The 23805-nt window shown below is 42.9% G+C and overlaps 1 protein-coding gene across 1 annotated transcript in view; it reads right to left on the bottom strand.

Annotated features, from left to right (window-relative positions):
• LOC311266971 (TSC22 domain family protein 2-like) overlaps positions 1–23263 on the bottom strand; it is a 29336-nt gene extending 6073 nt beyond the window's left edge. The window contains exon 1 of the mRNA XM_084369721.1: positions 20768–23263. Coding sequence (XP_084225847.1) covers positions 20768–22527 — 1760 coding nt within the window. The 5' untranslated portion in view covers positions 22528–23263. The remainder of the gene's footprint in view (positions 1–20767) is intronic.
• Between the last annotated feature and the right edge of the window lie 542 nt (positions 23264–23805).

The following is a 23805-nucleotide window of genomic DNA, read 5'->3' as shown; positions in this document are numbered from 1 at the left end:
TACACATGGTGTCAGTCCGTGTGTTCAGATAGGCACACACCCATGACTTCGAGAAATAAATTAGAAAAGAATGCAGATTTCAGCTGTCAGTAATCACTCATTAGTGTCTCGTTCTCCTCCTCATAGACCTCGTTATGTGAGCCCCCCAAGAGTGCTTACATAACCAAATGTTACACACACAAAAAAGAAGAAAAAACTGCGTCAACCTCAGCTTCACCCTCTACCAAATGTGTGTTTAATTTAGACGAGGCGTCACACACAGACCCTCCTACAGTTTTCCTCCCTAACAGGAGTTTTCAATAGGCCTGTGCCCAGAGGAATCTCTCACTCTATAAAGTACAGACCCTCAATGGACTCTCTGGGTTACACCCTTGTTGCTTCACCAGAGATTTCAGACAGTACAGACAAAAACATACTTGACAGCACTACAACACAGCATTTCAGACACATGAATTGTATTGTAATTGTATTCAGTTAGGGCCCATTATAAGCCTGCTGAACTTGTTCACAATGGTTTTTAAAAGGTCAACTCACACTAATAAACCCTTTCTTTTTAATTCAACATCAATAGAGGGAAGTAAAATTTCTCTACAGGCACAGGTACGCGAGGATGGCATCAACTCCTTTTTTGACATCCACATGGGTTTCTAACGCTCGTTTCACACATGCAGCCCCACGCAGCCATGTTCTGGTACATTTCCTGCATGGGGTCATGTGTGAATGGGAGCAGGGATCCGTGTTCAGGAAAATCCGTACCACCAATTTTCCACCTCAGGACAGAGTAACATTTCAGGGAAAATGCCGTTGCAGCTGTGTTGTGAATGAACTAAGTAATATTGCAGGGACAACCACATGAAAGGGTTACATCAGTCCAACAAAAGACGCTTCCCCATGGAGAAGGCAAACCAATCACAAGACTCTGCTGATGACGTATTTGAATCATGACTTGTTTCGCAAACTTGTTCAATATTATATTGCAAGAGCACCGGACACTTGACATGCACCACACCCCCAAACACCATTGCAGACCAAGTATACCCCCCTCATGGCATAGATAATCGATTAATTGCCTTAGTCATTTTTCAAGCAAAATAGCAATTATTTGCTGGTTCCAGCTCCTTAAATGTGAGGATTTGCTGCTTTTGTTTGCCATTTATGACAGTAAATCAAGAATCTTAAGGTTCTGGACTGTTGGTTTGACAAGAGAAGTAAGTTTCTGGGACGCTGTGATGAACAGTTTTCACAATTTTTTGGTATCTATCGACTAAATTATTGGTGGAAATAATCAATGATGAAAATAACTTAGTTGCAGCCCCACTTTGTATATATTCCTTTATTGTAAATTTGGTTGAAACTGTGCCAATATCCATCAAAGAGTATGCATAAAAATGATAATAAAAACTTAGTGTAAGCCAAATATTTGGCTGAGCAGTTGGACATTAAGAATCATCCTGGGATGGGATGTTTAAATCATGTGAGAAGTGCGAAAATGCCCTTTATGATTTCCTGCCACACAAATTTATGCCTTCAAGTTTTCTCTTACCGAAAGTCAGAAACCCAAAGATATTCTGTGTACTATGATAAATAGAAAAAAAAAATAGGTAAGACTCTTGTTTATTTAATTTTTTGGAACATATTAAAAAAATAACACAACAAAAATGGTATACCTTTTATCGTTTAGACAATATACAGCACAATTAGCATAAACAACTATATACAGGAAGGACGTCCAGAGGTTTCTTGACTGATTATAAACACAGATCGGTTTTGGCCAACAGGTTAGGCTGCTGATGTCCGTGCTGCCTCAATCCTCTTGGAAGTGATTCCTGTAGAAAGAATAGCAAAATTACATATCTGACAGTAAATGCAGCTTTTCAAGGACCTTGAAATTACTTTTAATTCATTATAACACAACTTTGGATGCATTATGCAGTGACAAATATTCCTGACATCAACCAGAAGTAGCCTCTGTTACATCAGATGTCATGTCATATTTACCAGTTCTACTTTTCTGGAGGGTAAGCAAAATTTTACTTTCAGAATAATTATATAAAACTTTTTTTTATTATTTTTACTATGCATTTTGACAGTCGTGTGTACAAGCTCTACTCGCTGGACTTTTTGTTTTACGCCTTGGTGTACTTTTCATGTTACTTTACCTGTCCAACACGTCAACTCTTGTGACTGAAAAGTCAATGTAAAAAAAGTTAAAATGGAAGTCTGGGGTGAGGTGGGTGATGGGAAGCTTATATGATGGGTGCCAAGTGATTATTTGAAGGGGTTGGTAGGTGCATGTGCAGCAATTATAGTTAGTGTTTCCCACCTTCTACTGTGGTCAGCTGACAGTCAGATCATGAATTGAAATTTCTTAAAAAATGTCTCATACTACATAATGCATATTAGCAATAGTCTCAAGCAGTAGGCTAACATGTGACTGCTAGGACCAGTACTTGAGACATTTCCTGGTGCAGCTAATGAAATGATGCCATGCACATAAAGCAAACCAACTTGATATGAAAGAAGTGCACATGTATATATGAAATGTATCCATCAAAGATACATATTACATGAATAACAGTGGTCTGATCCATGTTATCCACGTTAGCTACGTTGACTACATAATGCAGAGTAATTATACATTTCCCCCCACCAAAACAAACCAGCTCATTACCTGTCCAGCAGAGAGACAGCTACCACGGCGTCCGTTTTCAGGCCTTCGACTTGATCAGTTGTCGCCATCGTTGAAAAGCCACTCCAGTGTCGTTTCACTTCTTGCGCTATCCAACTTCTTTTTGTTTGTATTGCTTTGTCTTCTCGAATTCGTTCTTTCTTTTCTTGCTCTGTTTGGCAGTGCACGCTGCTGTAGGTACAGATGGTAATGAAAAGTGTGGCTGTACTTTCGCCGTCATTCTTGTCCGTAAACAATGAGCTCACTCCACCACAGCTCAAGCAGTGCGTTGCGTAGATGCAGGTCACGCGCAATGGAGTGACAGGCGGAGTCAGTCATTACAGCCCTGTCGCAGGCACAGACAATGGATTTTTTTCCTTTTTTTTCTCCAAAGCATTCTCTATGTTGATTGCTGTCTGGATGTTAAGAGATTTTTTCTACAAATATGATAATAAATGCTTCTGAACAGAATTACCAACCCCAGCTTTAACCGAGAACCGAACTGTGACTTCAATACCAAAGTACATAACGAACTGTGATTTTTGTGTACCATTAAACCCCTATGATTTAAAACATATCTGTTTGTGAAAAAAACATTGCATAGTATAATGATAAGGGAAGCATCCATATTATCATTGTTTTTCCTGGTAACCAATGGTAACCCTGTGTTTAATGTTATAACAATATGAACTGTGGGTAATTCCCTCAGGCAAAGCTTGCAGAAATGCGGAGTTACGGAAAGTGGCCTTAAAACGCTCAAAATGTCCACGAGAGAGCCTTCATGCCCTTAAGGATTTGGCAATGGGACGGCCGTAAACCCTCCTGGACTTACTGGGAATGCGCCTCAAAGTCCATGAATCTGAGTGTGGACATTGGGATTGGGTCTAGTTCTGCTTCCTGGAATCAAAGTTGGTAAAGATGATTCTGTTGAGTCATGACGGTTTGGGCAGCTACTCCTTCCTTTCAGCTGCAATTGTACGAGTTACATTGTAGGAAGCAGGAACAACGAATCAGAACCATATTAGGACACCATCTGGTGCCCCAAGTAGAACTTCCAAGAAAAACTGGCACTGGGGGGAGATTTCTGGAAACCACAACATGATTGAGTAGTGCTCAGGAGCCTGGTTAAAGCACCGCTCCTGACACACATGATCTTGTTTAAGCCTCTGGATCTAACGTCAAAGCCAAGAACTTGTTTGAGCGCCTGACTTCAACACAAAACAAGCCAAATGCATGGTGAAGCCCCCTCCTCCTGTTCTCCCTGCTTTAAAAAGCAAACAGTATGCAGTATATACTGTAACTAGTGATGTAAGTAAGGTCAAGCCCTGCAGGGCTGAAGGCTGGGCTGAGATAAAAGTATATCGTATCGTATAAAACAGAATGCTAATGAGGGTTTGAACTCACTCTGCCACTGATTATGCAACCAACGCCTCTGTAAACTTCCCCTTCTACATCAACATGAGTGACTGACGTTTACAAGCTCTAGGTAGAGGATGGCATTTCCTATACAGGGTTAGCTGTAAAACAAGAACGTCAATAAAAGGTCCATTAGAGGCAGAAAAGTTTACACTCACACGAAGCGTGGGCAAGTGGGGCAGTGAGGGTGAATAACTCATCTGAACATCGAATAGTTGTCATTCCTTGCCTCTGGCAGAAACGCTGGCAGGTTTAAGAGCGGTAGGTTTCCTTCAGCAGCACGGTAAAAACAAAGCCACGTCTATTTATCTCAGCCTGAGACATGATAAGGCAAGTTGAGAGCTTCAGAGGCGAGGCCTGATCGAATGCCCAAGGACAACAGGTGCACAAGTCAATCTTACCTAGAAACTTGTGACACATCTGATTTTAAAGTGCAAACCAAAGTCCTTCTAATGTACATCTACATTTTATTTTTTCTATCTGAATATTTGGCTTTTTGATACAGATGTATAGGGGCCTGCTGACAGTCAAATCAACAACAAAACTGCACAGACCAAGTCTTTGGACCAATCCCAATACACCCCTTGCCCCTTCCACTTAGCCCTACCTCTCGGATATGCACGATCACATCTAGGGGTAGGGTGTCCCACTAATTGTTAGGATAGAGGGGTCAGGCGAAGTCTGTAGCCCTGTAGCCTTTTTCAGAGGCACTCTCAAAACATGGGGCTATGAAAACTCATTTCATCATTCGTCAGTTCAACACATTATAGTTCTTTTCTCTATAGCAATCATAAAACAATCACTAGTAGTTTGATAATGTTTTGGTAGCTAACTAGCTAGCTAGCTAACATCACTTTATAAGGGCTGATTTGTGCATGAAAGTCCCGCATTTTGACGTACCAACACGTTCTCTCATCAAAGTCACACTCATATCAGATCCAAGACCAGATAACTTCAACTGTTTTTGTACCATTGCATAATACAGCTGTGCCTGTAATGGGGCATCATCAGTACCCCAGCAGAGAAGAAATGAGGAAGTAGCAACTAAGAAAGCATCAAAACATTTGGCATAGCAGGCCAATTACTGAGTGAGGTCTTATAGGGGCTTTATTTTTGACGTTTACAGTTTCACACTCAGGCAAACAAGACAAACAACTCTATAATGAAGCAACCCTTTGAGACTGTGGATGGAAAAGATAATAGGCAAAGTACAGCAAAAAAGAAGTACACAATAACTGTATGAGGCTTCTTCTGATTTCAGACTCTGTAATAAATACAATTCATCCTCACAGTACAATGTTTCTTGTTACACTAATCACAGGAAATTAATATTCACCTATATCTCAACTGTGGATACAATATTCTAAAAGTCATACACAAGACAGCCTAACATACTCGCAGACAATGTGTCCATGCTATTGTAGTAGTAACAAAATAAAATGATGAACCTGAAAATGAGCGTGATATGTCTCCTTTAAAGTTTCATCCATCGATTGTATAACTGTCAAGGACTAAAAATCTAAAATTTCAACCTCATGGTGAAACTAGAGGAAAAGTCGGGGATCATCGAAATTAGTAAGATTCTTCCTCTGGTTGCCACAAATGTCTGTACCAAATCCATCAAATAGTTTTGAATATTTTAGAGTTGACAAACCTGCCATTCTCAGACTTATTACTGATTATGGTATCTATTTGTATATTTGGACCCTGAGACAAAGATGCTTGTAGACTGGAAGATGAGTAAGGATAATAAAAGTAAAAACACCTCTGTGAGGTTTTAATAAGTTCTGTCCTTGGATCCCTCAATATATCAGCATATGTATGTACACTTTAATAAAAGTTTGAACATACTGTTGAATATGCAACTAAAAACTGTTTTTTACTGTGTTTTTTTCTTTTTGTGAAAAAATGCTAAGTCAAGATTGATGAGTAGGAAAAGAAAAAAATACAGAGAAGAGGATGACCTACTACAAAAGCTCCTCTGCCAGGAGCTTCTGCCAAGTGAGCCACAAGGATGCCCATATGGGGGACTTTTATTTTGACAGTGCAGTCTTCTGCAGTGGATCTGACATAGTTCTACTGTGTAGCTGGTGAGGCTTGAAATACACATTACAGTAGTGACAGAGTGAGATACCAGTCACAAACCTGTGTATTACATGTGGGTATTCTCCACATATGTACTTTTCTACACATCATTTTCATGACATTGAAAGAGAAGTGCCAATATACAGCCATGTGGTCTGATGTAATTTCCATACACGGACTTACATAACTATCTATCTGATAACTATCTGATTAACTAGCACATTTAAAGCTACAACTGATGAGTATTTTCATGATTAATTGTTCAGTCTATAAAAAAAACGTAATTATTAGACTCTTTATTTAGTATCCTCACATTTAAGAAGCTGCAAACTGCAAATATTTGACATTTGTTCTTGACAAATGACTGAGAAGATTTGTCAATGATCAAAATAGTTGGCATTACTTTTCTTTTGATCGACTAATAGAAGTCTGAATCCTCCGATTATGATTCACCTATCGAATGAGTCGACTTCACAAAGACTCTTGATGCGTCTTGATTCATCTCAGCGTTTGGCATCCTCAACATTCTACATTACTGCACATGGCTACTTTTTCATCAATTAAAACAAACGTTAAAATAAATCTAATTTCCCTTTTTATTTAGAAAGTCATTTATAATCAGATTACAATAGTCTACAATATAAAAAGCTGCATGTTTTAAGTATCTGCGTGACCCACCTCAGAAAATAAAGTGCATTACAAGCGTGTTGTAATCTATAAAAATAAGGTTTTCACATAGCAGCTGACTTCCTGAATGTGGCAAACATCATAAACATGACTGCAGCACACACCTCTCTCAGAATTGAACTCCAAAGATGACAACGCCTCCTCGCTGTGTTCTTTATGGCTGTGGAGGTTAGCCTCGGGTGAAAATGGCTAACGTGGTTCGTAATTGTTGTGAGGCAGATTTAACACACAACGTGCAACTCGTCAAGTCCATGCTTTTCAAGCAAGTTAAAGGGGCAATATGTAAGAGTTTTAGTTGAAAACATTCAAAACTTGACTAAAATTATCAACAGAATGTGAATAAATAGCCGTTTTGACATCATGATGTCAGAGATATCTACTGAAGTTTATCATGCTATCCAGCTACCCCTGGCTGTCCCGGTCCAAAGCTCCTGTGTGCTGGTGGTTGAATCACTGTCTGTTGATCTCTGTCTCCCTACGCTACATCTCCCAACATATAAAGGGCCTCGATACGACGTAACTTTATAACTTCACTTAGCAGCCGAGAACAGCCAACACATTAATAAGCTTTGGCTTTGTGTGGGCTGCAACTCCTGACTATGTTCTGTCACTGCCTCGACACAGAATCTGCCACATCTGCATCACAATTCCATAATTGTTGCAGCTCTAATGACGACTATGTTCCTAAGGATATGTAGGAAAGATAATGTCAGTGTCGCAACCTCCTCTATGACTTCATTTTGTTGCCTTGGACATGATCCCAAATAAACATGAATAAAATAATAATGACTAAAGGCCATCGCCATGATCTAGCAAAACACAGCCTCTCAAACAAAGCCTGGTTATCTAAAACAACAGCAGTGGAGCAGTGTATCCACAACAGCACCGCTCAAAAAAAGAAGTGAGGCATGGGGCCCGAAAGAGTGTCATTTGTGCCATCTTATTATGTTGCTCCCGTTGAGAGTGGATATCACCTTCAGTTGGGCTAATGGAGCGAGCAAAACATTGAGAGTGAACTGAAGTAAAGCAGATGGAGTTTTTAGGTACTGACATTACCCATTACTCAGTTTATATCATGAAATAATAATAGTGATTTATTCGTTTGCAATTATTGCGTTTGTGTGTGCGTGTGTGCAGTCCCTCGGTGGCTGGTGATGGTGTGTCAGCTGTATATTTCTCTAAAAACAGTTTCATTTCCTGTCACTCATATATGGTTTCATATGCTTCCCCTTTTCATTTTGGTAAAAGGCATCATAAAAATGTTGAAGGCGCTTTCTCATGCCACCGTGACAGGATAACAGTCTCTGAGCGTGTGGAGTGTCTGTATGAGCCACGGTATCATTCATCAATTTAAAAGTTCAGTGATGAATTTATAATGAGACTGTGAATTAAAGTCACTGGACAGGAACAGCGACATGGGAGGAGAGTGTATTCAGCTTGTTATTTAAATCCTGTGTTACAGGTAGCATGCACACACTAATCAGAGACACCTGAAAGCCAATAGCTTTGAGTTCTGAGAAGGTTATTTTAGTATTGTTGTTGTAGTTTTGGCCATTTTCTAGAAAGCATGAAAGCACTTGAACAAATTACCGTCTGAGATGTTGGGACATTGAGACTGTAATGGAGTGAAGCAACATGAGCAATCAGACAGGTGTAAAGAAACTGTTTTACCAGATTACCTACTGGAAAGTGAAAATTAATGTGAATGATAAAATCATTACAAAAACTGCCTGTTCAAAATGTCTATTAGACTGTAGAGCTACTTCCTGCTCCATCTGTATTTAAAGAGCCTGAAGTTTGACAACACAATGGGCAATTCAGAGGGGTATTTTGGGTATGTATAGGGCTGGGCAATATATCAACATTACAAGGTTACAAGGTAAATTTATTGTATAGTATACAATAAACCTAATTGCATAGGTAGATTTATTGTAATTTTTTAAAACACACCTTTAAAACAAAACTGTGCTCGAGTCCTTTGTGTTTGCCTTTGAGGAGATTTCAAAATATAAAGATACATATTGTGTATTGCAATATAGCTGTAAAATATAAACAATATGTCCGCTGATCGTGATTTTCTGAACATAAACAATCAATCTTAATACCGACTCTTAAATTTGCTTTCTTGTTCTTGTGACCAAGATACAAACTTACAAATGCAACCTCAACTCATCAGTGCTCTTTGGTGGACAAACTCTCCGACAGAGATTTCTAAACCTACTGTAGTTTGGCATTTGTGGTGGGCAATTCTTGTTGGCCAACATACGTATAGAAGCATACCGATACATTTGTGATAAGCTAAAATACAGGCCTGAGCAAAACCTGTGCAAAAAAAGAGACATTTCTAAACCTTTTATATATATTTTAAGAAAGATTTTATAGACTAAATTAGAGCTGCAGCAATTAATCAATTAGATGTCAACTATCAAATTAATCGCCAACTATTTTCATAAACAATTAATCGGTCCCAGAGATTTTTTTTAGACAATACAAATCTAAATTCTCCATCTTCCTAAATGAGAATGTTTTCTTTACCACCTCTACGACAGTAAACTGAATATCTTTGGGTTGTGGACAAAACACAACACAAATTATCAAAGATAAAAAATAATTGTTAGTTGCAGCCCTTGATGAAAAGATCAATCAATTATTGAGAGATTTCAATAACATAAAGAGTCAATAGTTGCAGCTGTAGTTAGGTTTAACTTGTTTATAATCTGTCTGAGCAGTCGTGTTGCTTTCCCAATTGCATACCGTTCTATTGTTTGTCTCTGCACCCAAAGATCTCAGCAATTAAGCTGCTGCACAAGACAATAGAGACGGTGGCCAAACTTGTGAAAATAACACCCCGGCAGTAAACAAACCTGAATTTTTAAGTGACACGTACAATATACACTGTTTCAGACGGTGTCAAAGAAAGCAGCGGACACGGACGCTGAGAGAAAATTACAGAGCGAGAGAGAGATGTTGTTGAGAAGTCTATTGGTCAATCCTGCGCTTGCTGCCAGGCTTTGTTTCCAAACTCAATCCATGCACATGGAAGAAAAGCAAAGCTCACTGCTACTGAACACTGCACACACGTTGTAACACTCCTGCAGGCCCGTCCAGTCCGATCCAGTATAGTACTGTACCTATCAATGTGGGCCTTTGAGTCCCTTAATCTGCTGCCAGACTGGAAGGCCCGGTAGAAAGCCTTGGAGGGGTTCCTGCGTCAACCACATTCGGGGAAAAAGAGAGAGAGAGGGAGAGAGAGAGAGAGGAGGACGAGTTGAAACAGTGAAAGCAGACTAAAGTTCGATTCCTAGAAATGTTTGCTTACGCAACTTCAACCCGCCCCCCCTCCCCCAGGCAAACTCCTTCGCTCGCATCGTGCGGTTAACTCGGCTGGAGAAAAGGCTCCTTCCATAAAACATATGGGACATTCAAACACAGTAAAGCCAAGGGGCTGGGGGAAAGGGAGTCTTGACCTCAACACAGGAATGGTATGTTCAAAGGTCGGGACAACTTCATAAACTTCAAGGGCCGCCCTCAGGCCATGCATCTACAGTATATGTTGGCCATCACTCATGCTTAGGTTGTTTTCTGCACACACAGTCAGAAAAAAAGCTCAGCTGTAACTTCTGGTTTACAACTAAGAAATCGGACTTCTTCTCAGTCGTTAACTGTGTTGCTGCTTTTATACACAGTAAATGTTGGATCTGTTGACTTCTTTGTTGAGGATTTTAGCATTACCTCCTATGTTCCTGGTGAGCTACAAGTACACTGTGTTCCATACCAAGGGATGTATATTCGGGAAAAGGAAAGGAAATCCCCACACTGACCCGTAGACACACACACACACACACGCACTAAAAATCTACTACAGGCTCGTGCCTTTCAAAACTAACTGCTTCTCTCCCACATCCAATGCACACTGACATGAGCATACACACACACACACACACACACACACACACACACACACACACACACACACACACACACACACACACACACACACACACACACACACACACACACACACACACACAAATACTCACACACACATGAGCAAGCCAGCGCAGGCAGGGCTACACACATGCACACGCACGCACACACACACACACACACACACACACACACACACGGGAATGAGGACTTGATTTACAGCATGTGTGTGAATATTATAGCAGCCAAGGCTCCTTTCCTAGAAATCACTGGCACAAACTCCCTTTGTCACATTACCTCATGACTAAACACTCTCACAGGCCTCCTCCTTTGCCTCTGCTTGATTTTATTTTGCGGGCTATGGCGCAAGAAAAGAAACAAAACCCAGGCACACGCGTGGCAGGCGCGCACACACCACCGTAGAAAAACATCTCTTTATCGCAGCTATTCACCAGCTAGCTCCCGGCTGAAATCATCCAGGTCAGATGACTTGGGAGTCCGGCAACCTCTTCATGAATGAGTTAAGAACTGTCTTTGCTCCCTGTTTTCAAGTAGCAAACACTCGCCTCTCAATGGCTCTCTTTGTAACTCTAAAATGTAACATGTCAATATCCATTTATGAAAGCCCCTCTTTGTAAAGCAACCAGTCGATGTGTTCGGCAGTGGTGAACGTGCCGTCCTCCTCAGAAACTCAGAGTCTGGTGTTTGAGGACAGAAAGACCCACCAGATATGTATGCACAGCAGCAAAATCCCCTTTTCGCTTTCCTCTTTAAACCTATCTCTAAAAGCACACAAGCTAACCTAACACAAAAAGTTGTACAAGCTCAGGTTTTGCTAGATACTGCCCCAAAGTAAACGTACGACCTGGCGGCACACAGAAGTGACCTTTTGGTGCATTCTTGCTGGTTGATGTCACACATGTAACTGGAGCATGACACAGGGTTTTCTCTGAAGTGTGAGCCTGCAACACAGCAGCCATGTCAAAGGTTCACTTTCATGGTGTTGAACCTCTTAATAACTTTGCTAACTCACTGAGCACGAGAAGACCCACAGTAGCCTCAAGTGATGAGGAAGGAAGTGCGAGTAAAAAGTGCAAGAAAAGAAAATAGGAGAGAGCAAAGAGCGAGAGGAAAGTACGCAGACAAAAAAAAGTGTTAGAAAAAAGTTTTATGTCCATGTGTTAGAGAGGCATGATGTCTTGTCTTGTATGTTTCAAAGCAAGTTTAAAAGGTGCAATATGTACGAATCTTTGTTGAAATTATTAAAAAATTAACTAAAATTTGCAACAGAAAGTCAAGAAATAACAGTTCGGACATTGCGCTAACCAGCTAGCCCAAGCCTGTCCTGGCTCAAAGCTCCTGTGCTTGCGGTGTAAACACCAACAGTTCCCAGATCGGACCACTAGCTGCACAGCTGATTTGAGCTAATTGTGCTAACTAGCTAATGACAGCTAGTTGGCAGCAGCTAGCGCTTACTCTTGTAATACGCTGCTCTATATCTGTTTAGAGTTTGAATTCCAATTCTTCCCTTCTGCAATTTTTAAAATGTCGCAAAAAAAAAGGAGCGAATGACCTGGTGAAGTTTCGTCATAAGATGGTAGAATAGGTTACACTATTCATGGCTGCATCGGAGTAGAAATAATAGAGGGCGCAAACTGAAAACAAAACCAACCGCCAATAAACTTCAGAGAACAAGAAAGAGAAAGGAGAAGAGGAAACAAAACCATCTGCCTTAAACACCCAGAAGAAATTACTTGGAAGACAGATAGCAGAAAGTTCTTCTTCTTCAACAGCTGACCAGTCATGTGAGTTGAATGTTTGCCATGTCAGAACAAACAATGAAAAAGGTGTTTCCATCTCCTATTAAGTGCATTAACTCATTTCAGTTTTTGTCAAATACGGCAGTTTCCATTCACCTTTTCTAATGCGATACTTCAAACCGCGCATAAAAATATGTTGATTGAAGCAAGGTGTATTCAACAAAGTCATTTCCATATAGTACTTTAACGCTAAAACTAGCGTGTATAGGCAGAATTATGAAACACGGATAAACCCACTAAAAATAGACGTTTGAGAGTTCCGTTTTTTTTTTCTCGTGTCACGTTTGGCATCACAAACGTGCCAAAAAACAGGAAGCAGAAAAAAGCAGCAGATAATATAACTCATCAGACTACATCCAGAAGCTTTTTTTTTTATTTCTTAAAGTCTTAATCAATAACATTTTCAATTACACACATCATTTGTCCAGGAGCTGATAACGGAAGTTGCTCAGGAGTGACACATCTCACTCCTTTCTCATCTCTGTTGAGTACCGATCAGGCAGAAGTAACTAACGAGGGGTTCCTTTTTAAATATCTTTTACTTCAGTCTCTCTTTCAAACTCTGTTCAAGCGTCCTTGACTTCAACAATGTCATATCATTGCGCCTGAAAAGGAGTGAAAACTAACGTGTCCACCCGGGTGTTGTGTATCCATCACAGGCGATCAGCGCTGTAGCCGATAAACATTCTTGACTACTGCACAGGCGTTCGATGCAGGAATCAATGCAGATTGTACACGTTCACGTTAAAGACAAAGGCCAGATGTTAGTGGGTTTTTTGTTCAGTGTGAAAGGGGTAATAATGTGGCCTTGGTGTGTTGAGGCACGTTGGCAGCTGTGGTAGAAAGACAGAGTAATTGGGAGACTGGGGGGTGCACAGGCAGAGGTTAAACAGAGGTGTTGAAAGCTCTCACTGCTGGTGCTCATGAGGCTTCAGGTTCTCTGCACCATCCATCCATCTGCCACAGAGCAGAAGTAGGTCAAAACTATTTAGATTTCAGCTGCCCTATGGGAGTTTCTTTCAGCGGGTTTTGTGTTGTAGACGAGGGAGATGGAGTACTGGGAGGACCGAGTCACTGTACGATCACAGAATGGCCACTAGAGGAGAATGGCAGCTTGGATACCGACACCTCCACTAGCACAAGTTAACAAAAGGAACCTTATCCATTTGATTTGTTGAACCTAGTTCAACTTTTTGCTGGGCGGTAGTGCCCAAAAAGTCCCTTCTTCCAGGGTTCTTCCAAGGTATTTCCAAGAACTACTGCGGTGGAAAATGGTCAAACACATGCTGCTTTCTTATGTGCAGAATGCTGCACTGTTCTTACTATCAAAATATCTAGAATAGGATTTTGTTTTGCTTTTTGAAAAGTGAACAACAATTATGCAGCCAACTTCCCAAAATGTTAAAGTTCAGAGATTATGAGAGGAACTGAGTGAACAGGACAACAAGTAAGAGAAACTACACTGAAACTTGAAGTTGTATCAATGCCATGATGTGTTAAAGTGGAACTCGATGTGACACGTCATCTTCCGTACAGGTGGAGGGAGTTTTACTGTAAATGTGAGAAAAGTTGTATAAAAGCTTTTGTGTCTTCAGAGGGAGCAGTGAGAAGTCTGATAAATCACCTCAAGTGCTGTCACTTAACACAGTCTCACTTGAGGACAATTTAGTTTGAAAATGAAATTTATTGTCTACAGGAGCTCTGTAGCCCGCTCCTCATGTCTGCCTGAGGCTAGCAGCTCGAGGCTACATTGAACACTGCCAACTTAACACACCCACAGCATCGATTTTCATCCTGTTTTTCGAACTGTCCACCATGAGTCCAACAATATTAGTAGTAGGAGTGCAACGCTAAATCAGTGGGCAACTCTTTCAGAGGACACAGAAAGAAGAAAAAGGTCAGCCTTTCCTGGCATTTTGTGATTTTTGAAATATTAGAAATAAAGTATATATGATGAAAATAATGATTATTTTCTGCCCAGCTGATAAAAAGCCTGCACAAGAGAATACAAGAAAAGTACAAGAAAGCTGAAAGTCAGTCTTGGTAATGCTTCAAGTCACTGAAGTACCACTTTCAAAAAACAAGATAAAGAGCATATTCTCAGTGAAGCTTATCTACAGCACGGTACAGCACATCCCCAGTTAAACAAGCCATCAAAACCTGGACTAAGCTGGGGACATTCTTCTGCTTGTCAGAACAATGGAGGGCCTCCATACCTGAGGTGGAGGTGAGGACTGATGCAAAGCCTACAGACATACAGACCAGTGGTGTCAGTCAAGCCAGAACAATACATATTTTGTGAATAATAAGGCTGAGAGGAGGCAGTGGACACAAAAAATGAAATACTTGACTAGTGTACACACAGAAATGCACAGAGATACACACACCCTGCACAGTCAGAGGTTAAAGAGTACATGGCGGGGGGAGAAGATTAGTTATTACACTATTGCCCAATACACTCAGTTGCCACTTTATTAAGTATACGCAACAAAAGCCTTCTGAGAGATGCGTTTAATCTACCTGATGGTCATTTTGGAGGCTGTAGGTGTGGTGCTGTTGAACTTCACTGTTTTATATTGAAAAGTTTTCAAAGCAATTTTCAGTATAGCACAGTTTCATCAAAAACCAACATTACATAAAAATCAATTAATTAATTGATTTATTGTAGAGCTGTTGTCTCGCACCGTATTAGTATTAGCTATGTGTACTTGTAACTGAGTGCACACTTACTGTATTGCTCCTTTACAGATACCAGATGTGGTGCTGCACAGCTTAAAACAGCATTACAGCATTACTACCGAGCAGTGCCCCATCATCCTGGGGACAATAGAAAATGTTGGGGGCAAACAGAGGTCTTCCCCAGGATGCCTTCAGGACTTCAGAGGTCAGCAGGAGGAGAGCTAGTTAGCTGTTTGCAGATAGCAGCCAGTGGTCAGCAAAGTTGTGAGTTGTTTGGATAACAGTGCTATCAGCTAATTGAGCTAAAAGAGCCAACAGAGCTAACAGCTAACATAGCTTATAACTTACAGCTAATGGAGCTAATAGAGCTTACAGAACTAACAGCTAACAGAGTTAATAGAGCTAAAAGCTTACAGCTAACTGGGCCACTAGAGCAAGCAGAGCTATCAGTTAGTGGAGCTAATAGCTTACAGCTAATAGATCTAATGGAGCTAACAGCTAACATGACTTAAAGCTCACAGGTAACATAGCTAATAGAGCCAACAGAACTAATAGCTAACAGAGCTAATAGCTTACAGCTAAAGGGGCTAATAGAGCCAACAGCTAACGGAGCTAACAGCTTACAGCTACTAGAGCTAATAGCTAACAAAGCTAAAAGCTGACAACTAACAGAGCTAATAGCGCTAACAGCTAAAAGGACTTAAAGCTTACAGGTAACAGAGCATATAGAGCCAACATAGCTAACAGCTAATGGAGCCAATAGCTTACAGCTAATGAAGCTAATAGAGTCAACATAGCTAACAGCTAACGGAGCCAATATCTTAAAGCTAACAGAGCTTCACAAACAACAGGGCTGAAAGTTTCTGCTCAGAGAAACATCAAGCAATAAACAGTGAACTGCAGGTTAATGTGACAACACAACAAGTGTACAGGAAATGTAAGTACTTTAGATGAGTACAGTTTAGAGATATAGTCATTGGAATGCTGATGCTTTTAACCAACAACTATAGATGATAATAAAGTAGATAAACAACATTTAGTTTTGGGGACGATTTACATTCACTTCAGAACAGCTAAAATTGTTTTTCAGGACGGTTCTGGGATGCTGTTGAAAAAAGCTAATCCCTAGGCCTGCAATTGAGGCCATAGATGTCCAACAAAATAAAAGTGTGTACTTCGCCCTCTGTGAGGCTCTCTGGATAAAATGTGCCCACCAAATGTTATATGATATGACCAGAGAGCCCCAGTGCGGAAGCAGGGAGAGAGCTAAGGAATATTAAATGAACAGAAGGTGGAGAGCAGCGTGAGGGACTTTGACTGAAAACAGGATACAGGAGTAAACCAGAGGTCACGGAGCAGAGGGAAAGACCCTGTGCTCTGTGTCACCATCTCACACAAACACCCACACATCCACCATGACTACAAATAAATAAGCTGTGTTAATGTCTATGCTGAATTTTCTCCAAAAGTAATGGCTCAGTTCCTCAGTAAGTGGCCCCCACCCCCAGCATGGATACTTTTGTGCACACTGAGTCAACCCATCCCCTTTTAAAGACACACCCCTCATCCACCCACACAGACACAGGCTCTCGATTCACAGTGGCAGAAACGGCTCCACTTTATCGCAGGCCAGGACTCCCCCTCCCCTCTTCCACCTCCTAAGGAGTCTGATTTTACATAAGCTCCCATTATGGCAGGACAATAAACCATACCTCCCCAGCATGAGTTCAGTTACACACAGCATGCAGATGAAACACATTTATGCAAACAGTCTCGCGGAATAGTAGCAACTCCTCTGCGAGCGCAACAAAGACATTATGACGATCAATGTTATTTTACGCCTTCAGTTGTTGCAGCCATCTGGGAAACATTAAGCCGAGCGAATCATATTCTAAATATGAGAACAACATCTTCAAACTCTCGTCCGTATCTCCACTGATTCGCTTTAATTACTTGCAGGGAAAACTACAGGGTGGAGGATGACGGGGACAAACATTGCCAAATGGCCAAGAGAGTTTTTTCCAGGTTGTGCAAGCTGTGGAGAGGTCTACAAGCTTCCGTAAACGTGCAATCAAAACTGTGCGCGTGTGTGGGGTGCATGTGCATGTCTTTCTGTGTTGTACAGATTATAGATATTAGCTCCTGAAGTAGTCTGTTTGAAAAGAAAATGGAAGTGTTTTTGTCGTTTGGTGCGTGGAGACAAAATAAACAGAGCGATGGAAATGTAGAAATTAAGCAAGAGACGAAAAAAGCCGGAGGAGGGAGGGAAGGAGTGGTGGGGGTGTATCGAGCATAGCTAAAATGCCTGCTGAAGTGTGAGGCACAACAAGTTTTGCTCTGCAGCTTCCTGAGCGTACTACAGTTGCTGCTGCAAAGGAATGTCATTCAGCACTTCGTCTGTGCCGGAACAACTGTCGTGCTCTGCCTGTCAGTCAATCAGCGGGCTGGTAGGTACACGGCACCAACCGCACTGATGCTGCACCAGTGCTGAAAACTATGAAGCAGCAGCAGTCAGCTAGGGCTCGGAGTGACTCGCTCAACATGCCCACAGCACTTACAGGGGGAGTGTGCATGCCTCCAACACATGAGGGTGTGTGTTTGACCACGTCCAACAGAATACACAGTAATTTAGCCCACGTTGTGTTGCAAAAGACAAGCACCATGACGTGACAACGAGCACAGTTGGTTGACACACCCCACTGTCAGGTCTCTTATCGGCAGAATAGGGGCACAGTGGAAAGACTACTGCTCAATGTCTGATAGGACTTGGCTGTCGTAAGAGACCCCTGTTCTTATCAGCCTGGGAGCTGGGCCCTCTCACATGCAATACACATGCTGGGTTTCCACTGTGTGGTACAGCTCTGCTCCACTCGCTCTCGTTTGGTTTCCCCGTTGTGAAAATTTGTGGATAGTGCCTGGTACTTATTCTAGTATCGCCTCGGTCGAGGTTCCGAGAGAGCTGAGCCGAAACAAACAAGTGGAGTGAAAACACTGCAAACCACTGATAGGTCAGAGAGAACAGGAGCAGCCAGAGTGGTGTCATCATCCGTGCTCTGATGTAGGATCAGTCAGCCTCCTTTTTCTTCAGCAGCATTCAGATTTTACTGGAACAAAGTTTGTCTCGTTGCTGACAAAAAAAGTCATTTTTACACAATGCAATTTTTTAATCAGAAGAAAAAGATCTTCACTGACTGATTTTTTTAATGCCTAAGCAAACAAACTCTTTTTGTTTTCCTGTTTGAATAAACAAACTGACCTTAAAGGACAACACAATATCATACTGTTTTACTTTGTTTATATGTGGCGGACCCTGCCACCTTTCTAGCTTCAAACAGTGTTCTGGGGACCTTATTTTCGCCGGAGAACAGCTTGTTTATTCAGTTATGGGAAAAATAGCTTTGAATTTCTTCTCCAAAACTACATAGTGCCCCTTTAAAAATGTTTAAAATGTCTGAATCAATTGCTTGAATAGTTTTTAATAAAATACTGCCCAAGTAACAACTTGGCCCTTTTTAAGGAACAAAATAACTCATCCTTAGTTGACACAAGAGGTTTTCACACGGTGAGGGGGGCGTGGCAGAGTTGAAAGGTGGGCCTGAGGCAGAGAAGTGAGGCAGAGATACTGTGAGAGGTGACAAGGACAGGCCTGTTGATTTGACCTGCTGATCAAACCGAACAACAGCTAGAGCTAGACCAGTGGCTTAGATACAGCTCATGGAGGCAATACGAGTACCTTGATTGCCACAATTTGAGTCAAAAGTCGTACTCCTCCATGAAGCTATAACTCAGTCGAATCTGAACACAGAATAACGTCCACAAATCTGCTTACAAATCAGAGAAAAAAGATGAATCCAGAACTCGTTTAAAAGTTTTCTTCAGTGTCAAAGTAATCCAGTGATAATTGTCTGTTCATCCACGGGTCACTGCAAACTGTTAACTGTTAACAAATACAGGCTTAAATAAAGGGCGCTCTAGTTGGAGCCCACAGCATAACTTACTTAATCAAATAGCGACAGACAACAAGTGTCAGACTCTTTGAAAACCCCTGGTCATACATGTCAGGGTTTCCTTTGACACTGGCCATGCTTTTCACAGTCATCACCCCTTGGGCCTCAAATCACTGACACATCATGCTGGGTGTGTGTAAAGCCAGTTGACAATTGAGGCTTGGTTGTTTAATGGCAGAGAAAAGTTTGCTTCCCTGTTTAAGAGGCTGTCCACCCACACGTCAGGAAAAAAGTAGTGCCAGTTTGCAGCAGTCTGCATACCCTGTCTGGTCTACATTCTGTTATATCTGCAGCACTGTAAATGGAAACCACTGAGAGATTCAGGCACTGTATCACTTCCGCTCATGTGTGCAATCTACTACATGTGAAACAAAGCGCTTAAACTCAGGAAAGGAGAGAGATTACTGTTGGAGAGGAAACAAATGCCATGGCCCAAAGAATGATAACGCTGCATCTTATGAGCCACATGTAGTCACATTTTACCACTTTACAGACAGAATGAAACAAAGTTAAAGCTCTTAACTTGAACGGTGTACACTTTCTGAGGAAATCACTATCTCCAGTGTCCATCATTTATGAATCCACTAATAAAATCAGAGAAAAACGAATGCTCCTTTTAAATTCACAGCTTGTATGACGTTTAGTTTTTTTTTTTTTTTGCACAGTGTGCTACCTAAACGCACATTCTGCAACATAATATCAGCAGTACAAAAGCTAAAACAGTTATTTCAGCCAATGCTCTAAAATCCTGTGTAAACACATTCCTGAGGGGAGCCTGATGGGGCTGAGAGTGGAAACCATGATATCATAAATGTGGCAACACAAAAATCAAACACTCTTCACTGTGTTCACACTTGTATTAGTAAGTCTTTTCCGGGGCAGGAACTAACTTATTAAAAAGGTCAGACATTGAGCATGTTTACCAAGTGGCGAGGAGGAGCCTGGGGCTAATAGAAAGCTGAGCTAACTATGCACAGTAGCAACCACAACACATCTTTAGTCTGCATCCAAGGCCATCACCTCAGACACCATCCTGGAGGGTGAGAGGCTTAAGTGGGAGGAAAGCTGCAACAAAATGCTTCTACACACATTACTCAAACGCACACCCTCACAGTGTTACAGGAGTCATGTGTGTGTTTAACAAGTTTAAAGCCATGGGTGTTCTCTTCATGTGTGCTACACTCCTCTTACTTCTGTAGGCCCTAATGAGAAACAACAAACATTAAATTTCCTTCCTGTGTGCCACTTCTTTCCTCCTCTGCATTCCCCTCCCTGACATGGAGGGGAAAATCCTGTTTTCAGCTGACAAACTGAATGACCAACACTAAAATGAGCACTGCCTCCCTTTGGCTTTCAATCTTCTTGTGATCACAGCAAATGGCCAGCTTCTCCCCAGCTGTCTATGTGTTCAAATGGTGTGGATAATGTTTGCACAGGCATGGTGATGTAGCTCAACATTAAGATTTAGAAACGGTTACCTGTCCACATCCCCGTCGACTGGTATGTGGATCCCAAACAGGCTGTTGACGGTTGGTGCGGCGAGCGGCAGGCCCTCAGGCATGAGGGGCTTCACCGCTTCCTTCCCAGAGACACCAGGAGACTGTGCGTTGATGAGGCCCTCTGACTTTCCTCCACCTTCCACATGTCCAAATCCAGTCGCTTGGAGGCCTTGAGCCGCCAAAGCCACCGGAGTCTTGCTGTGGGGTACCTGACCTGGAGGCAAACTGGAAGTTGTCACATTTGGCATGGCTGCACTGGAGGCACTGGGCACAGCAGCGGGCACAGTGGAGGGCACACTGGAGCTCACTGCGATGGCAGGCACATTTTGTACACCGGAGGATGCAGCGTGGAGGCCAGCAGATGCATACTGACTCATAGTCTGCTGCTGCAAAGTGGGTCCACCAGTAAGTATGGAGCCTCCGAGCCCTCCCATCCCTCCAGCCTGCTGCTGTCCGGTAGGTACAGATCCCCCTCCTGCTCCTGCAATGTCTCCAAGCTGACTTGGCAAAGGAGCCCCTCCAGAGGCTGGCGGCAAGACCGAAGCGGCACCCTGACCCACGGGCTGTGGCCCAGCAGAGAGGCTTGACACTGGGAGTGACTGGCCAGCGGCGAGCCCTGACTGAATGGAAGCAGGCTGCTGATAGTACTCCGACTGGCTGGTCAGGTGGTGGCCCAGCGGAAGCTGCTGCTGCTGAGGATATGTGATGGGCTGAGCTGAAGGAGGCATGATGGGGGACTTCTGTATGTGGATGCCAGATTGAGGAAGGCCGTTTTGTCCAACAGGCAGCGTGCTCTGGGGAGCAGAAGGTGGGAGACCCCCCACTGTCGGCTGAGCTGGGACAGCTGTCTGCTTGCTGCTGGAGAAAGCACTCTGTGCGATCGACCCACTAACACCCTGCTGCCGGGCGCTGTAGTTTTGATGGTGGATTTGTTGCTGCTGCTGTGATACAGCCTCCACTGACTGCATACGGGATGATAAGAGAGAAGCATCCGCCACAGAGCCCAAGCCCTGACCTGAATGTGTTGACGGGGCGACCACAGATCCTCCTGTAAGCCCAATCCCGCTGTCTCGGTCTGCAGCAGGGTCCAGTGTTGCACTGGCATGCCTTATGCTATCTACAGTCCTACTAACAGCGGAGCTCTCAGAGTCTTTCTCATAAAACTCTGTGCACGTCCACCTGCCTCTTCGAAAGGGTTCTCCAGTACCATGATCGAGTTTAATGACCCTAAAACGTGAAGTGCAACTCACCGTGGAGGTGGCAGGAGGAGGAGCGGAGCTGGTCACTGCAGCAGGCTGGGATGTGTTCACTGACACACCGGTAGGTCCAGCACTGGCTGCTGGAGCAGGCTGTTGCTGCATTGCCCCAGGCTGGGTGTTTAGGGGTAAACCTGCTGGAGCGCCAATCCCACCTTGAGTTGAGCTGGACACTCCAATCTTTCGAAACTCCCCGATGGGATTGCTTGTCAGCTGTTGAGGTATGTGTGACGGTGCCATAACACTGGTCGCCTCCGGTTCTCCAACATTATTCAAGGCTTCTTCAGATGAACTCCTGTCACACGCAGGCTCGTACTCAGCCCGTGACATGTCGTAGATTTCCGACGACACATCTTCAGTCCGTGACTCGTCTGGGTCGTCCAGACTCTCCGTGTCGTCGGTGGCACCGATAGCCGCCACCTGGGCCTGAGTCACACTGGTGATCTGAAAACAGCTCTTCTTCTTGGCCGGCATTTTCGACATATTGACAGCCTGATTCCAAGTCCCGTATGGCTATGTTTATCCTCCGTCGGAGAGGGAGGAGCTGGTTACAGCTTCTAAAAGCTCAGATCATACTAAACAGCACAGTTGGATGTATTTTACTTAGCCTAGCTTTCTGTAGTCGAGATGAATCTACGCCATCCCTCTTCCTCTCTCGGTCTCCTGTTGCGTTTCATGAGCTCATAACGCAACGCCACACTTCGTCTCGCCTTGTCCAGCAATGCGGCTTCAGACTCTGATACCAGCAGCCTTTACCAAGCTTGATCCAGAGCTTTCGGCCGGTCCGGACCGGCCTGCTAACGTCCCGGTTGTGCAGTTGTCAAACGGCCGTTGTCGCAGAGTGTGTTGCCCAGCTACAGGAGCTACTTTACGCTGAGGAGGGCCCGCAGCCCTCCACTCTCTGAGCTAGCTAGCAAGTCAAGCCAACTGGCTGCTGCACACTCCCCCTACGTCGGAACAAGTATGTGAGACATCTTCCCGAAAGCAGTCGTTCGTGGCCGCTCGCTTCACCAGCTCAAAGTCATTCGGTGGCGACGGTCACTTTGCTTCCGAGGGAGGAAAACGCTGTCAAATTTGACGCTTTAAAATAAACGAGGATCCACACAGCGCCCACAGTTACCTCCCTCACTCAGTCACTCTTGACAAGATGGCTATGTTGTGTGCAACCGCGCTGCATCGTGGGTAGGTGTCTGGCGCAAGGATGTTTACGTACGAGGCGTTTGAGAATCTCTCCCTCGTGCTCCCTTCAAGTACCGTCGAAAAAATGACAACTATGATGCGCGAACGGGTAATCGCAATGAAATTGAGAAAGTCAACATTTTCTGAGACAGTGGATATCAGGGCTACTTCACCTCTGCCACCTTTAGTATACAAGTTTCCCTCATCCCAGACAAAATAAGCAAATTAAAGATTTTTTTTTTTTACTAAAATTATCCAGAGAATGTGAAGTAGTAACAGTCTTGACTTTCTAACGTCTATATATTATGTTGAAGACATATTCACATAAGTTAGCATGCTAACCAGCCAGCCCTGACCAGTTCTAGTCCCTAGCTGTAAGTATACACTCCGGACTGCTAGCTGCACGGCTAACTAAGCTAACTAGCTAACAGCAGCTACAGTTCACAGCAATTAGCGGCTGTTACAGAGACATGCTGCGTCCTATTTGTTTTGAGCGTTAATTCGACAGATGGCTAATTTTTACATATCTGACATCTTATAGACGAAACAATAAAAAGGATTAATACTGAACATAATCAATGG

The sequence above is a fragment of the Pagrus pagrus genome (assembly GCF_965226575.1).
Source record: "Pagrus pagrus genome assembly, chromosome: 12".
Taxonomy (NCBI): Eukaryota; Metazoa; Chordata; class Actinopteri; order Spariformes; family Sparidae; genus Pagrus; species Pagrus pagrus.
The sequence above is the reverse complement of the archived record's forward strand: the minus strand, read 5'-3'. Positions and strand labels throughout refer to the sequence as shown.